General features: G+C 38.0%; 1 protein-coding gene across 14 annotated transcripts in view; it reads left to right on the plus strand.

The window, feature by feature from the left end:
• The window catches only part of CPLANE1 (ciliogenesis and planar polarity effector 1), a 107,267-nt gene that overhangs the window by 82,671 nt on the left and 6,080 nt on the right, over positions 1-18,516 (plus strand). For 7 of the 14 annotated variants that reach the window (XM_043887302.1, XM_043887301.1, XM_043887311.1 and 4 more), the window contains 9 exons: positions 458-580; positions 3,650-3,680; positions 4,193-4,324; positions 5,235-5,336; positions 6,716-6,881; positions 8,718-8,776; positions 9,314-9,481; positions 10,521-10,648; positions 15,551-15,640. In XM_043887302.1, coding sequence (XP_043743237.1) covers positions 458-580; positions 3,650-3,680; positions 4,193-4,324; positions 5,235-5,336; positions 6,716-6,881; positions 8,718-8,776; positions 9,314-9,481; positions 10,521-10,648; positions 15,551-15,640 — 999 coding nt within the window. The remainder of the gene's footprint in view (positions 1-457; positions 581-3,649; positions 3,681-4,192; positions 4,325-5,234; positions 5,337-6,715; positions 6,882-8,717; positions 8,777-9,313; positions 9,482-10,520; positions 10,649-15,550; positions 15,641-18,516) is intronic. The other 7 variants (XM_043887310.1, XM_043887314.1, XM_043887315.1 and 4 more) reach the window with 5 other exon arrangements.

An 18,516-nucleotide genomic window follows, 5' to 3' on the forward strand; every position in this document is an offset into this window, starting at 1 on the left:
AGCATTCTCAGTTCCTCTCACTGTGTCTGCAGGAACCACAGCTCCTGTTCCTCCTTGGACAATACTAGCAGCATTGTCCATTTAGTGCCCAGATTTGAATTCCTTTTTATTTTATGACACCAGGAGACTTACTTTATTTACAAGTTTGATTGGTTGTGTATGATTTTTTTTTTTAATTTACCATTTCTTCTGTGTTTTATACAGGTAATGGACCTATTCACTGCAGCTCCATCTGTTGTGTTTTCTGAAATTGATAATAAATTTAGTAGTAGATAATAAATTTTCTTACTATGAGAGAGTTTAAACTTTAAATACTATATTAAGTTATTTTATTATGCAGTAAGAAAGTTATCAGAATAATGTCTTTTCCATGTGATTTTTTTCCCATTATCATTATTTTCTTTTTATTGTAATATATACTCTGGATTAATGCACTTCCTGACCTATATGAATAAAGAAGATCAAAGGGACCAAGAAGAGATTTCAGTAACGGAAACTTACCCTAGTCAGAAAACCTATGTGCTTCCTTCAGCTCATTCAGCCGTCAGCCTTTCCAGTGACCAGAATGTGACTTCTCTTGGTATTGTTCTTAACTCTTTTTCCTTTACTCTTATTTTCCAAGATACTGTTACTGAAAAGTACTTACTTTATTGGGAATATAGTTGTGAAGGATTTGTGAAGCCATTGCAATATTCCTAAGTTTCAGGGAAAAGAAAGTTAAAAATTGTGCTATTTACATAAAGAACTACATTATTGTGTCACTTTCATAAGATACACTACACGATGTGTCATATCTCTGTGTAACTCAGGCTCCTCTGTCACGGGATTCTCCAGGCAAGCATACTAGAGTAGTTGCCATGCCCTCCTCCAGGGGATCTTCCTGACCCAGGGGTCAAACCGAAGTCTCTTACATCTCCTGCATTGGCAGGCAGGTTCTTTACCACTAGCGCCACCTGGGAAGCCCCGTTAAATACATAGCCACTGAAACATTATAGTATTACACCGGTATATTATAATACTATACTATTTAATTTTTATAAAAATTGAGAAATTAAAACTCTGCCAATTTTAAGAGTTTTGATTTGGAAACAAAATAATGACTGTGACTTATTGGGCCTCTTCCACATGCCAGACATCACTGTTTTATGTGTGTTGATCCCGGTGTAAGCCTGACCTGTGATCTAGCTACCATTATTCTCCCATTTTACAGTTGAGAATATGCAGGTTTAGAGAAATTCAGGGCCATTGTTCATTCTGTTTCTTTTAGAGCTGACAGTTAAAAATGCTATTCCTTAGTCCTAAGTGATATTTTTTGTGTCATAATAATAGCAGGGCATACTACCTATCACAGTTGGAACTCTTTAACTGTGGCCTTGAAATACCTTTTTTGCCCTCAGATACTTATGGTCAATAAGGATGATTTTATTGAATGTTTGCAATATGTTTTATTACCATTATTAAAGTAATATAAGCAGTTAAAAATGCTACTTTTAAATGGCATTGCTGTTATTTAAATAAAAACTATTAAGCTGGTTTTAAGCTTTATATTTTTTCTCTCAACTATTTCTAGATTCTGTTCATATTTCAGTCATCATCATATAGGGATAATCATTTTTATTCACTGAGTTGTGAAGATTAACTGTATATAAAGCATTTAGCTGAGAATCTGTTTGATTCCTGTAGGTTCTTGGTCACCGGTATCTTTCCTCTTTCCTCTTATGGAAGGGAGAATTGAGAAATGAAGTTAGAGGCTTTAGTGGGTTCTGATTGTATCTGAGAAATTTAAACTCCATTTTGTGGAATCGCTGACAAATTTTGAGCAGGAGAGATTTGGAAGAAGACTAGGATGGAGGCCGAGGTCAGTTAGTGAACTTTTAAAATAATGTGAGCTGGGCAGTGATGAGGGTCTGGGCAGTGTTGTGGGAAAGGAGAAAAGAAATGAGACATTCTGAATAGGCAGCTGATGATACTGACTGACTAAGTGGATGGCATGGGTGGAAAAGGAGAACGCAAATGGCTGGTTAGCATTGTCAGACTAAGAGCAAGGATATCACCAAGTCTTAATGTCAAACTGTAGAGAACCTTCAACCAAATGTAGCGTTTAAAGCGATATTCATATCATACTTAGGACCTAGCTTTTGATAAGCAAATGTAGCTTCCTGAGAGATTTAGGCTTAAAAAACAGAAGTAAGAGCCTTTTCCCTAATTATATAGTTAATACTGATGGGAAATGGGGAAATGCTCAGGACCAGCCTGAGAAATATCACCCATCAGAGAGCAGGAGGAGCCCACCCCACCCAGTGAGGGAAGTGGATGAGCAGCCTCTGGTGAAGGGACTTTCAAGAAAAAATGAATCGCTAACAGTTTCACAGGCCACCAGAAAGTCAAGAAAGAAGACTGCGTTTTTTTGAGGACTTTAAGACCTATCGGTGTAGGAGGTATTTCTGATAAGTGAAGTTGATGATCAGGCTGAGTGTCACTGTTTGGCATTTTTTTAAAAAGGAATTGTGACTATCAAGGAATGAAGCTGATCTGTTGTGTTTGTTAGTAACTTATAAAGGCCATCCCAAAGAAAAAATCCAAAGATGGTTTGAAAATGAAGGGTAGAATCTTCCTACATAAGTACTTTTAAAAGTTGTTATTTGGCTATTAACACTTTTCTGCCTTTATCAAAATCATTTCCATAAAATGATTCATTTCTTAGATCTTTTATATCTGATTAGTCTATAGTTAGGGCTTCCCTGGTATCACAGTGGTAGAGAATTGGCCTGCCACTGCAGTAGATGCAGGTTTGATCCCTGGGTCAGGAAGATTCCCAGGAGAAGGAAATGGCAACCCACTCCAGTATTCTTGCCTGGGAAATCCCATGGACAGAGGAGCCTGGGGCGGGGGGGCGGGGGGGGGCGGTTACAGTTCTTGGGGTCAGACATGACTTAGCAACTATATAAACAAGTCTATACTTATACCACTATTGAAGAACTCACAAATGACCAGACTCAGAGACCAAAGATAATGTGAAATTCTTGATATGAGGATTAAAAAACAAAAAATGTGCTTAAGAAAGCAAAATTATTTAATATTAAAAACATGTGGATGTCTCAGTCATAGAGGCAAGGTGGGTTTATCTTAGTATAAGAAAATCTTAAGTAAATGTTTTTGAGAAGAGATGTCAGGACACTTTTCTCTGTGTTAACTCAGTTCTCTTTGAGGGTTAAACACAGAAAGCCGAAAAGGCTATGTTTTGCTTTAAAGACATGTTATTAATACTGAACAAGGTTTAAAAATCATCCTCTGGGTCATGTTCTTCCATGTAAAGGCTTTTGGGATTAAATTAGCTGTTTTCTACGAAGTATTCCTTTCAGATCATCAAAAGATTTTTTGTTTTCTTTTCTTTTTAGTAAATCACACTCCAGTATTCTAAGCCGTGTGTATGAAGCAAAGTAGATTATACCTCCTAACATGTATTGTTCAGAGTGCTCTGGATAGACAAGTAATCCTAAAATGTGGACACTATTCACCACCAAATGGAGGTTTAAAAATATTTCAGTTTCTGGACATAAAATTTCTAGATCAGGCTAATAATTTAAAATAGAAAAAAATAACTGACCTGAAATTTTAATTGATAGTAATGTTTCTTTTTTTTTTTAAGGTGTGAATAACAGTGATGAATTATTTGAAAGGTAACTATCTTAGTTCATAGTTTTACTTGCAGTTAGGTACAAATCATATGTCCTGGATATTTTGTTGTTCTTAGGTATGTAAACTTTATACTATATATTTTTTGTGGATTAAAGGAATGTAATCCCCATTGGGAATGGGATCTTTTAAGAAACTTAGGATTGTTATGTTGTATCTCTCTTACTGTTTTAGAGTAGGTAGTTAAAGTATTTGCTGTATTTTCTTTTACTACATATGTATTAAATTGCAACAGGCAGGACAGATTAGAAGCTGTCTTCTAGGCCTTACGTTTGCTCCTTTGAGAGTACATATGAAGTTGTCAGTTACTGATGATTAGGCTTTTCCACTGAGGATTAATGAGATTAAAGCAATAGAATGAAATGAGTTATATGCTTACCATTTTTTGTGTTCATTTATGCTCTTGGAGAGCATAGTTTTAAACGCTCATTTTTGCTTAATATAAGTAAGTTTTGGACACTGATTTATATTTCTCATATTGCATTTGGGAATGAAGGGTTTCGGTAGATCCACTCCAGATGAGTGAACTGACTGATATTGCAGACATTATCAATGACCTTATAACAAAAGATGGAGTTTCCAGTGAAGAGCTTGGCCTAACAGAGCAACAGGCTAGGAGCATCTCCAGGTAATCATTGAATAATTCATTTTAAACCTGTTTAAAAGGTTTATGGTTCAAGAGTATTAAAAAAATGACCGTTTTTGGTGATTTTTTAGGAAACAGATTCAGAGCTTACATAGATACTTTTCCTCTGTTAATAGACTTTGTGATGTTTATGTGTCATTCCCCCCCTGCCTCCAACAGTCACAGACTGGCTTCTGTAGCTAATACAGCACATCTCTATCCTGAGTTTTCTGAAGGTCTCATCGCTCTGAGTAAAACATAAATATAATCCTGTTTCTTCTTAAAGTAATTAATAATTTAGTTCATAGTACTTTACCCTAGACATGAACCTTTAGAATACATTTTAAATAGCTTTTCTTGGAACATGATGTTACAATGTTTTTCCTTGTTGCCTTTCTTGGGCCGTGAACTGGTTTTTGATAGAATAAAGGCTGCCTCTTCTACTGATACTTCTTTGGGATACATACATCTTTTGGCTTATTGATTCATTGGGGGTTGGTTGGAAGGGTACTCTCTGCCTGGCACATCCCAAGAGTGCAGACTCCCAGAAGAAAAGCCGGTGTCTAGTATAAAACCACATCGTCTCCGTCCATATCCCATCCTCATGTTAGGATGGCGTCGCTTCCCGTGCTGCTGTCTCACACCACCTGTTTTCTTGTGCCACTGTCAGTACTGTTTGTGTAGAAGCCAGGATGGGATTAGATGTACAAAAGCTGTATTGAGAAAATGCCTATGAGGAAGAAAATCAGAAGTGAAGCGTCAGACCACAGTGCAAGTCTGGCCCCTCCCTGTGGAGGAGAGAAGGCTGAGTCAGTTAAGTCCAGAGTACAGTGTGGTTCTAGGAAAGCTTCAGCTGGGTCAGTGGTGAGACTTTAAGCCAGAGTCAACTTCAGAGGAGTCCTGTCTCTTACAGGTCGGGGCCAGCCACAGCATCCCTGCCATGCTCCTCATTAGCTCAGGTTGGACCCTGGGAAGTACAGCCTGGGCAGGAACCTGAGGCCAGATCTGGATCCAGGTGGGCTGCAGTTCAGAAGTCATCTCTGTGTTAAAAGTTTTGGAAGTGATTGAGATGGTCCAGGAATAGATGGATGAAGAAATCCAAAACAGAACCTTTAAAAACATTCATATTGGTGGTGAGCAGAGAAGAAGGGTGCCCAGTATAAGAGGCTGTATTGTGTTTTGAGAGTGAGAAAAAGACCCAGGTAAGAGAGAGTTTAAAGCAGAAAGGAGAAGCCAGTTGCACCAGATACTATAGAGAAGTCCAGTAGGATGAAGACTGAAGAGGCTCTTGGTGACCTGAGATTGTTGTCAGTGGATTTCAGGGGACAGGTTGGAGCAAATTGACTAGACATCATAAGCATATGACTCTTAAAGATGGGGCAGAATCTTCCCAAAGAAATAGTATTTCTCTATTGGAATATAATTGCTTCACTTATGTTAGTTTCTTCTGTACAGCAACATGAATCAGCCATGAAAGGGAAAGTCACTCAGTTGTGTCTGACTCTTTGTGACCCCATGGACTGTAGCCCTACCAGGCTCCTCTGTCCATGGAATTCTCCAGGCCAGAATACTGGAGTGGGTAGCCATTCCCTTCTCCAGGGGATCTTCCCAACCCAGAGATTGAACCCAGGTCTCCCACATTGCAGACGGATTCTTTACCATCTGAGCCGCCAGGAAAACCCAAAAGAATTCTGGAGTGGGATGCCATGCCCTCCTCCAGGGGATCTTCCCAACCCAGGGATTGAACCCAGGTTTCCTGCATTGCAGGCAGATTCTTTTACCATCTGAACCACCAGGAAAGCCCACATGTATGCATATATTCGCTCTCTCTGGAGCCTCCCTCCCACCCCATCCCCACCCCCAGCCCCGATCCACCCTTCTGGGCCATCTCAGGTCACTGAGCCGAGCTCCCGCTGTGGTGCGGCAGTTCCCACCAGCTATCCGGCTTACACATGCTAGTGTGTATATATCAGTGCTACTTTCTCAATTCATCTTAACCTCTCCTGCCCCACCTGTGTCCCCAAGTCCCTTCTCTACATCTGTACCTCTGTTCCTGACCTGCAAATATGTTCATCAGCACCATTTTTCTAGACTTCACATATATTCATTAATACACAATACTTGTTTTTCTCTTTCTGACTTACTGTGTATGACAAGGCTCTGGATTCATTCACATCACTACAACTGACTCAATTCCATTCCTTTATATGACTGAGTAATATCCCATTGTATGTATGTACCAGATCTTCTTTATCCATTCACCTATCAGTGGACATTCAAGTTGCTTCCATGTCCTGGCAATTGTAAATAGTGCTGCAGTGAACACTGGGGTATGTGTATAATCTCCATAACAAATTTAAAATCAAGTGATGCACTGCTGGTTAAATTTCTCAGGATTCAACATCCCTCTGGTAGACGTCCACAAAGAACAGAGAAGGAGAGAAGAGAGATTCAAGTCTGGATGAAAAGAAAACGAAAAGAAAGAATGGCAGAGTACTTAAATCAGCTGGCAGAGAAGAGAGGACAAGAACATGATCCTTTCTGCCCCAGGAATAACCCAGTAAGTCTACAGTATCAAGGGTAATTTATACAGAATATGTATAACTTTTTCCTGGCAGGTATTTGAGAGAAGGATGAACATAATTTGGAATCATTTGTTATTTGATAGAAAAGTCAGCATTCTACTTAAGTCAGGGAAAATTAAGAAATTACCTTAACAAAATGTAGCAGGGACTACAAACCATGTTTTATTCAATTGTCTTAAAATATTTTTTCTCCCTGAGGCTGATTATGGTTCTAACAATTTAACCATTGAATGAAGAGATCAAGGGATTGGGTGACCAACTGAAGTCACTCCCTTAATTTTCAGTGAAAAGTCAGTTGCAGTCAAACAACTTGACTATGTATGTAGTAAAGGCATTTTAAAAATCAATTTTCTCTCTGTAAGTTGTCTACAAAAGAAACCTTTTTAAAGTATGATCCAGTCATGTACCAACAGAACAGTGGCACTTCTGTGTGTGTTTCAGCTTTCCTTTAAACTGTCAACAGTTGTTTACCGAGTCCTGACTATGGATATCACCATAGCTAGGTCAGAAGTGTTTTTCTTCAGAAGATGAAATGAGGCAGTATTACTTTCATGATTACATAACTATGAAAGTCACATTTACGTTACATTTGGATTATAGTATATCTTTTACTTTGTAATCTGAAATAAATATACTTCATTTTTTTCACCATCATTAGGGAAACACATTTTATAAAATAAGTGAATCTTCCAAGTAAGATTGTCACATTTAAGCACCAAATGTGCAAAACTAGGTGAACTATTACTGAATGTCATTTATTTACCTGTGTCTGGAGAGAGCATGCTGACATTAGGTAACATTTCATTGATAGCTCTGGAGACATGATAATGACCTTCAGAGCTACTTGAAGCCAAGAATCTTACAGTGCATGTGTATATGTGTATTCTTCCACCCCATGGAGGGTCAATTCCCATCAGCCAAACAGATACCCCAGACGGTTAGAATTATATCCAAATTGAGAATAAATTAACTCTGAGGGTGTTGGGACTGTTTCGTTCATAGACTTTGGGACATCTCCTTCAGTATTGCAGGTAAATGTTTAGTTTCTATTTGGGTAAAGGTGTGGAACTAGTGAGGGATTAATGTAATTTAAAATTGTAATTTTTATCAGAAATCAATAAAACATTACATTTATCATTGACTATAGGACCTTGAGAAAGTGAATTCACTTCTCTGTGTACGTTTTTATATAAACAGTCATCCCTGTGAAAGGATTTACCCTCATTATTACTTCAACAGTAACTCTTAGTGTTTTGGAATAAAACATATTTACAGCTGATGTTGGCCAGTTTACCTTGTATTGCATGCATTTTGAAGCATTTACAAGTCACAATAAACCTACTGTAGTAAGTTTCTGGTAAACATTTTAAAACATTAAAATAATGGTTTTGAATGTCTCACCCATTTCTGCTTTTATCAACCAAGCTCTTGGTGAGATTAATCACAAGACAGAGTACAAAATATAGGTGTCTCCATCCTTAAATGTTCCTATTTTCCATTTTAAGTTGCAGCTGATAAGGATCTCTCCTTTTGAGAAAATATATGAATTTAGCTGCTAAAATAGATTTTGTACTCTATTTATTAAATTGGATTTGATTTTAATTACATGATGTGTTAACATTTTCATGTTTTGGGCTGAAGTAGAAAGCTTCATCAAATATGACAATGTTTTATACTGTTCCTAAACAGCAAAATTATATTTTAGCTTCCTATTAAAATTTATTAGTGGGATTTTCATGTTTTCCATGGATTGTAATGGTTTAATTATTTGAACTGAATGGTAATGAACTAACTGGTTATTTCTTGTGCAGTTTTATATGACTTCAAGGGAAATCAGGCTGAGACAAAAGATGAAGCATGAAAAAGACAGGTGAGTTTGGTAGTTAAACGCTGATCATTCTCTCACTCACTCGAGACCATAGATAATGCCTTAGGCATACTAGTTTTCACAGTAGTCCCTTTTTGTTGATAAATAGAAAAGTATGGGAGATAACTGCAGGGAAAATAATTAATCCTTTTTAGGAATTTGCTTTCAAATATTGTTTATTCGATTCAATTTTTATAACATTTCTTTCTTTTTTTTTTTTTTATTAGTTGGAGGCTAATTACTTCACAACATTTCAGTGGGTTTTGTCATACATTGACATGAATCAGCCATGGAGTTACATGTATTCCCCATCCCAATCCCCCCTCCCACCTCCCTCTCCACCCGATCCCTCTGGGTCTTCCCAGTGCACCAGGCCCGAGCACTTGTCTCATGCATCCCACCTGGTCTGACATTTGAATTTGCATTGAACTTCATTGAAGAAAATCAGTACTAGGTGGTCTTCAAACACTGTGTTCCCTCTAGAAATATGAAGTGAAAGGGACTCTCTTACTAAATGGTATTTAATTTTTTATTTTAAAGATTGCTACTCTCTGACCACTATAGTCGTCGACTCTCACAAGCATACACTCTGATGAATGAACTGTTATCTGAATCAGTACAACTTCCAGCAGCTGCTCAGAAACCATTGCCTAACAAACCCAGAAAAGCTCCAATTCCCAGAAGGCAACGCTCCCCTTCTCCAAGAGGGTAAGACGAGGGTTGGCATGTCATTTGGTGAGATAACGCCAGGCGTGATAAGTGTGGAGCATCATTGTGACTCAGGTTCAGCGTGCTTGCTCTGAAATATGGTAATAACGTGAAGGGGGAAACAGTGCCATCATTAGTTTTCATTAGTTTATAGAATCACCAAGGAAAAGGACAAAAATGGCATTAAATATCTAATTAAGACATAACAAAGCATTTCTGAATGCCTAATATTTTTATATCCATTCAATGCTGTTTTCTTCCTTTCTGTAGTTTTTGTGACTGTTCCTTCTGCAGTTTGCCTCCTAGCTGTTCTCCCTGTTTCTCCAGTTGGTTCCGCTCTTGTAGAAAAAGATGGTCCTCATCAGCTTACTGCTTCTTCTGCTGTCCCCTCCCAATTATTGCTGATTCAGTTGTAGACACTATCATGTTTCTTAAATTAATGACCTGCACACAGTTTGGATATGAGTTCAGTAGGCAAGGATTAATTAAACATGGATGCTAAAGAAAAGGACCCTAGAGTAAAGTTTTTCATACGGCAGTCAGACACAAAATTTGTTAGTGACACAGAAGGAGGAAATGAATTAGCAGTTTAATGTTAAAAATTACCACCTTTGACAAAATAACTGACTAGATTTGTAAACATGATCTCTTAAGAACCTAGAGGAAATGCTACCCAACACGAACCTAGATACAATCATATTACTTGTGTGTAATTTGAGGTGTAATCAAAATAGCAGTGATTGTCTTTGAATATTTCTTTGAATAATGCACACTATTTAATACATAAATAACTGGCAAATGTATACAGCTTTTGAAATGATTAGAGAGATAATAAAAACCAATTTCTTTGGGGAAAAAAATGAGTAAACTTTGAGGTATAAGCAGAGTTACTATACACTAAATGACCACTGAGGTACAGAATAAGCCCAGTCAAATGAATGTATTAATCTGAGCTGGAATTTGGATTTTTGAAATATAATCAGTGAAATATATCACTGATAGAAGATTCTAGAATATAATTATGTGATTTCTACTTCAGAGAGAATCGACATGGTCACAATTTTCCAATATACAGACCTGGAAAAGTCAGACATACATCCACCAAACCAAATTATACCCAAAAAGGGAGACCTTTTGGGCAATCTCAAGGCTCACCTTGGCCACGTGGTAAGATTGAGATCTTTCTTTTATCTTGTGTAATTTGGACCAATTCTTTCTTGGTTCTGGAGTTGTGTTTTCATTAGTGAAAGTTTTAAATCTCAGTTAAAAGCAGTTCCCATTTCAACAGAATGCAAGAGATTGATGAAGATTTAGCTGTACTGGAATTTTGTTCTATTACTTTGAAATGAGAAGACCCTAGGAATCTTCTTAAACTAATGGCCTTTAATTCTGTCTGATATGACTTATTTGGGAATTAGTTTCTTTGATGTGTCTGGTTAAAGATGTAGGCATTTTTACAATCAACTTCTAATAGATTACAGGATGGATATATCATAGAGGAGGAATAGAAGAGGCTCAGATTGAAATAATATGTTTTTACCATTTTTGAATATTCTTTTCCATATCTGAACATACAATATCTGTTATTCATTTATTGATGGGCTTCCCTGGTAGCTCAGCTGGTAAAGAATCTGCCTGCAATGCAGGAGACCTGGGTTCAATCCCTGGGTTGGTAAGATGCCCTGGAGAAGGGAAAGACTACCCACTCCAGTGTCCTGGCCTGGACTAGCCTTCCTTTAATTAATTTTGCCATATTTGGGTTTTTGTTACTAAAGTAAAACATGTATTTGTTTAAAAATGTATAATCATAGCTAATATGTAGTATAAATATATACAGCTAAGACTGTATAATAATTAGTGAGCCAGGTTCTGTTTAATTATTAGAATTACAACTCTGTTAGAAAGGTAGTACTATGTTCCCATTTTAAGCATCAGAAAGCTAAGGCAGAGAAAGTTGAAATAACTCCCAAAGATCAGATATCTAGGAAGTGGTAGAGTCTATATTCAAACCCAGTCAGGGCAGAGTCTAGAGCCACCACATCTAAAACGTGACCTTTAGTATACTGCCTCAGTTGAGAAAATTGGAGTTTCCATAAATCACAATCCTTTAGATCAAACTTTATAATTTTGTTAACTCTTGATTTTGGTTGACAGATTACAATAAGAATACTCTGTTCTTTTTAAAACTAGAGTTTAAAAAAAAAAACACTAGAATTTCAAAATAGTGACCTTTAAAAACTTTTTTTTTTAATTTTATACCTTATACATTAACAAAAATTAAATACCAAAATTGGAGACGATTTTATTTTATTTTATTTTTTTAAAACATTTATTTTTATTTATTTGGCTGCATAGAGTCTTAGTTGTGGCATGTGGGATCTAGTTCCCTAACCAGGGATCGAACCCAGCCCCCCTGTATCAGGAGCACAGAGTCTTAGCCGCTGGACCACAAGGGAATTCCCTGGAGACGATTTTAAACTTGAATCATGGTTTCTTAATGTCATATGGAAAAGTTTTGAATTATGTGGAAATATGTCTTTTTTCTTGGACCTGTCCAGTGTTAGGCTTGTATTGTTACCTTGCACTTGACTGGGCTGATACCTTGGCCCCCTTTGGACCCATTATCTGCCTCCTCTCGCTGAGCTATGCTTGATGAGGTGTTCCTGCTGCTGAGGCACGAAGAAGTCCTCAGTAACCCCCAGCCTGTGCAGATAAGTCCAGACCCTCTCCCTAGCCTGCAAGGTGTCTTCCCCTTCGGCTTCCTTAGTCTCCTTTCTCCATAAAATCCAGATAACCCATGATACTTGCAGGCTTGTTTTCCAAACACATGCTGTGTGCTCCCATTCCAACACGGAAATTTCCCCTTACTACTGTAAGGATACCCTTCCAGTTTCTTGGAAGACGTCCCTAATTTCAGTTATTTAGCTGTTCTAACCTGATGTAATGATTTTAACATCTATGTTTTCATTTTTATTTTTTTTATTTTTATTTTTTTTATGTTTTCATTTTTAAATTGGCTAATACTTAATTTGCACGGTGGTGTGAATAGTAGAGAAAAACAGTAGTAGCATTGGTGGGGACTTCCCAAAGGTGGCTCAGGGGTAAGGAGTCTGCCTGCCAGTGCAGGAGATGTGGGTTTCATCCCTGGATCGGGAAGATCCCCTGAAGGAGGAAATGGCAGCCCACTCCAGTATTCTTGCTGGGATGATCCCATGGACAGAGGAGCCTGGTGGGCTGTAGTCTGTGTGGTCACAAAGAATTGGATGTGACTGAGCGACTGAGCACACAGTAGTGCTGGTAACAAATCAAGTTTTCTATTTGTTCTCTGAATCCTCAGTCCAATGTTTCTGCCCCGTGTGAGGCACCGCTGCAACAGGCCTTATGTCCTGGTTATGCATGAAGTTGGTTTTATCCCATTAGAGACTAAATGTTTTGAGGGTAGCAAGACTCTCTTCATCTTGTGGTGGTGGTGGTGTTCAGTTGCCAAGTCATGTCCTACTCTTTGCGAACCCATTGACTGCTACACGCCAGGCTTCCCTGTCCTTCACTATCTCCTGGAGTTTTCTCAAACTCATGTCCATTTTGTCAATGATGCCATCCCACCATCTCATCCTCAGGCACCGCCTTCTCCTGCTGCCCTCAGTCTTTCCCAGCATCAGGGTGTTTTCCAGTGAGTCATCTCTTCGCATCAGGTAGCTACAGTATTGGAGCTTTAGCATCAGTCTTTCCAATGAATATTCAAGGTTGATTTTCTTTAGGATTGATGGGTTTGATCTCCTTGCTGTACAAGGGACTCTCAAGAGCCTTCTTCAGCACCACAGTTCAAAAGCATCAATTCTTTGGCACTCAGTCTTCTTTATGATCTCTCACATCCATACATGACTACTGGAAAAACCATAGCTTTGACTGTATGGACCTTTGTTGGCAAAGTGATGTCCTTGCTTTTCAATATGCTGTCTAGGTTGGTCATAGTTTTCCTTACAAGGAGCAAGCATCTTTTAATTTCATGACTGCAGTCACTGTCTGCAGTGATTTGGGAGCCCAAGAAAATAAAATCTGTCACCGTTTCCACTTTTTATCAATCTGTCTGCAATGAAGTGATGGGACCGGATGCCAAGATCTTCATTTTTTGAATATTGAGTTTTAAGCCAACTTTTCAACTTTTTCACTCTGCTCTTTTACCTTCATCAAGAGACTCTTTAGTTTCTTTCCCTTTCTGCCACTAGTGTTGTATCATCTGCATATCTGAGGTTACTGATACTTCTCCTTGCCATCTTGATTCCAGCTTCTGCTTCATCCAACCCAGCATTTTGCATGAGGTACTCTTCATAGGAGTTAAATAAGCAGGGTGACAATATACAGCCTTGACGTATTCCTTTCCTAATTTTGAACCAGTTCATTGTTCCATGTCCAGTTCTAACTGTTGCTTCTTGACCTGCATACAGGTTTCTGAGGATGCAGGTAAGGTGGTCTGGTATTCCCATCTCTTGAAGAATTTTCCACAGTTTGCTGTGATCCACAGTCAAAAGCTTTAGCATAATTGAATAATTAGATAAATGGGGGAAAGGGCTATCTAGTTTTTTGCCTAAAAATAGCTTATTTATAAGCTAATTATTGTTCAGGTATATTAATGGGCAGATATTATAGTATTTATACAGTATCATAGAACAGTATATGACAAGCTCTTATCCGAGGACCTGTCACTTAGCTTCCCTGGATCTCTAAAGTTAATGTGGTAGAGGCAGCTTGAGGGACTGTGAATACAATGACCTTCCAACTGCCTCTGCCACACCCAGAACCAGCTGTTGCCCTGACAGCATTCAGAGGCAATGGGAGAAACCCAGCCAGTGAGACAGTCAACTTGACCCCACTGGGGCAAGTTTAGTCATTGTACAGATGAGAAGTTTGGATCCATCAAGATTTAACAATTCTCTGAAGTTCTTCTGTAAAAGAAGTTTTCCTGAAAATACTTGTGAGTTTGACTATATATGTTGCTATCTGTCTTGTATAAAGCAGTATACTTTTTTTTTTTTTTTGGCTATTTTATTCAGCCCTGTGTGCAAACTGTTAAAGTTAAGGGTCTTTTTCTCCCCCTTGTTTTATGGTTAATTCTATCAAAAACAATATATAGAGACTATATAAGTAGCTGAGAGGCATTATAGGCATAAATAATAGGTCTAGCCTTTGAAATTGTCCAGGTTCATAGCCCAGCTCCCTTGCTTACTTGTGTCCTCAGATATGTTTTTTTTTTCTCAATTATTTTTATTAGTTGGAGGCTAATTACTTTACAGTATTGTAGTGGTTTTTGCCATACATTGACATGAATCAGCCATGGATTTACATGTGTTCCCCATCCTGAACCCCCCCTCCCACCTCCCTCCCCATCCCATCCCTCTGGGTCATCCCAGTGCACCAGCCCCGAGTACTTGTCTCATGCACCAGATATGTTTTTAAAAATCTACCTCATAGAGTTGTTGAGGATTATAAGTAAAATATTTTCAATAACGTATACAGTAAAGGGTTGCTACCAATCCTGGAATTTAAGAAACCTTAATTGATCATTCTCTTGGCACTTTGCCTAGGTGTTTCACTGGGAATAGGCATATATGCCTGGATTTTCCAGTTGCCAGAGATGTTGAGGCACATGTGCCAGATGAGAAAGGTCTGTGGTTGTCCTATAGAGATACCAAGCCTCAGTAGATTTCCCCTTCCTTCAGCTGCACTTTGGTTTTGCTTTCTTGGTTCAAATCAGCCATCTTTTACTGAGCTCAATTGCTTCAGTCATGTCCAGCTCTTTTCAACCCCATGAGCTGTAGCCTACCAGGCTCCTCTATCCATGAGATCCATGAGATTTTTCAGGCAAGAATACTGGAGTGGGTTGCCATGCCCTCCTCCAGGGGATCTTCCCTTTCTAGGGATTGAACCCATGTCTCCTGCATTGCAGGTCGATTTTTTACTGCTGAGCCATTGGGCCTCTACTAATCAGATTTCTGTCCTCAGTGAATTTACAACTTGAAAGATGAAAAATCACACATATGGAAAGTTAAAGAAGTTTTCCTGTCTTTGTAGAAACTGCTACTTTTACCATACGGAGAAAAGCTGGTGCAGCCAAAATGGCAGTTAGAAAGGTTGCACAATCTCCAGTTATCATCCAAAAAGGTATGTGATAAAGGAGAGATAGTTCTGGAGCTTAATACTAAAAATTTTTAAATCATAAATCACTCTTAGAAATGTCAAATACAGATTTTAGTATGAAGAGTGTGGCTGGATGGTGGTAATGGGCTTAATAAGCATACTGCTCAACCTATAAACAAGTAGTCAGGAAGGTGCTGTGATCACATAGCCATGGAGCACACAGACCCATAAGTGTGGCCAAATTAGCTCTCCTCTGATCAGCTAGAGAGAAGGAAATTATAACTCATTATCTCAGTTCCTGACATCTCCCCCAGCCCATCCCTCAACTGCTGTTACTTTTCACAATTTAAAAACATAGTTTCACATTCATCCTGCTCTTAACTCTCAGGTTGTTAATGCCAGGTTGATAGGGCAACTCTTATCCCCATCTTACAGCTGAGCAAACTAAGGCAGAGAAGTTAAGTGGCCTCCTCACATCCCCTAGAACAATAGAAAGAACAGCTATAGACTGAAAGTAAGGGGATGGAAAAAGATATTCCTTGTAAATGGAAATCAAAAGAAAGATGGAGTAGAAATACTCATATCAGACAAAATAGACTTTATAAAGAATATTAGAAGAGAGAAGAACACTACATAATAATCCAAGATAAGATATAACAATTGCAAATATATGTGCACCCAACATAGGAGCACCTCAATAAATAAGGCAAATACTAACAGCAGTAAAAGGAGAAATTGACAATAACACAATAATAGTGGGGGATTTTAACACCCCACTTTCATCAGTGGATAGATCATCCAGACAGAAAATCAATCAAGAATCGCAGTTCTTAAATGACACATTAGATCAGATGGACTTAACTAATATTTATAGAGCATCCCATCCAAAAGCAGCAGAATACACATTCTTCTCAAGTGCACATGGAATATTCTCCAGGATTGATCACATGCTGGGCTGCAAAGCAAGCTTTCATAAACTTAAGAAAATTGAAATTCTATCAAGCATCTTTTCTGACCACAGCACTATGAGATTAGAAATCAACTACAAGGAAAAAAAAACTGGAAAAAACATAAATATGTGGAAGCTAAACAATATGCTACTAAACAACCAATGGGTCACTAAAGAAACCAAGAAATAGAGAAAAATGACAATGAAAGCAAGGTGATCCAAACCTATGGGACACAGTTCTAAGAGGGAAGTTTATAGCAATACAATCTTATCTTAGGAAATAAGAAAAACTTCAAATAACAATCTAACCTTACAACTAAAGCAACTACAGATAGAAGAACAAACAAAATCTGAAGTTAGTGGAATGAAAGAAATCATAAAGATCAGAGCAGAAAGAAATAAAAGAGATGAAGGAAACAGTTGAAAAAGATCAATGAAACTAGAAGCTGGTTCTTTGAAAAGATAAACAAAAGTGATAAACTTTTAGCCAGACTCATCAAGAAAAAAATGGAGTGGGCTTAAATCAATAAAATTTGAAATGAAAAAGGAGAAGTTACAATGGACACCACAGAAATACAAAGGATCATAAGAGACTACCACAAGCAACTATATGCCAATAAAATGGACAACCTAGAAGAAATGGACACATTCTTAGAAAGGTACAATCTCTGAAGACTAAATCAGGAAATAGAAAGTGTGAACAAACCAATCACAAGTACTGAATTGAAACTGATTTTAAAACTTCCAACAAACTAAAGTCCAGGACCAGATAGCTTCACAGGTGAATTGTATCAAACAATTAGAGAAGAGTTAACAAACCTGTCCTTCTGAAACTATTCCAAAAGATTGCCATGGAAAGAATACTCCCAAACTCATTCTGTGAGGCCACCATCACCCTGATACCAAAACGAGGCAAAGATGGCACACAAAAAAAGAAAATGACAGGTCAGTATCACCAATGAACATAGATGCAAAAATACTCAACAAGATACTAGCAAGGCAAATCCAGCAATACATTAAAAGGATCATATACCATGATCAAGTGGGATTTATCCCAGGAATGCAAGGATTTTTCATGCCTAGAGAAGTTCCTTTAGGATTTGTTGTAAAACTGGTTTAATGGTGCTGAATTCTGTTAACTTCTGCTTGTCTGGAAAGCTTTTGATTTCTCCCATCAAATCTGATCGAGAATCTTGCTGGGTAGAGTGTTCTTGGTTGAAGATTCTTCCCTTTCATCACTTGAAATATATCATGCCATTCCCTTCTGGCTTGTAGAGGTTCTGTTGAGAAATCAGCTGATAGTCTTGTGGGATTTCTATTGTAAGTTGTCTTTTTTTTCCCTTCTTGCTTTTAAATTTTTATCTTTGTTTTTAATTTTTGTCGGTTTGATGACTACATGTCTCAGTGTGTTCTCCCTGAGTTTATCCTGCCTGGAACCGTTTGCCTCCTGTACTTGGTTGACTATTTCCTTTCACATGTTAGAGATGTTTTCAGCTATTATCTCTTCAAATATTTTCTCAGGTCCTTTCTCTCTTCTCCTTCTGGGACCCTTATGATGCAAATATTGGTGTGTTTAATGTTGTCCCAGAGGGCTCTTAGGCTGTCTTCGTTTATTTTCATTCTTTTTTCTATATCCTGTTTCGCAGCAGTGATTTCCACCATTCTGTCTTTCATGTCACTTACCTGTTCTTCTGCCTCAGTTATTCTGCTATTGATTCCTTCTCGTCTACTGTTCATTACTGTTCATTTCTGTTCATTCTTCTAAGCCTTTGGTAAACATTTCTTGCATCTTCTCCATTCTTTTTCCAAGACCCTAGATCATCTTCACTATCATTATTCTACATTGTTTTTCTGGAAGGTTGTCTATCTCCACTTAATTTAGTTGTTTTTCTGGGGAATTTACCCCGTTCCTTCATCTGGGACATAATCCTATTTCTTTTCATTTTGGTTA

The sequence above is a fragment of the Cervus elaphus genome, chromosome 25 (assembly GCF_910594005.1).
Source record: "Cervus elaphus chromosome 25, mCerEla1.1, whole genome shotgun sequence".
In the NCBI taxonomy this organism is placed as follows: Eukaryota; Metazoa; Chordata; class Mammalia; order Artiodactyla; family Cervidae; genus Cervus; species Cervus elaphus.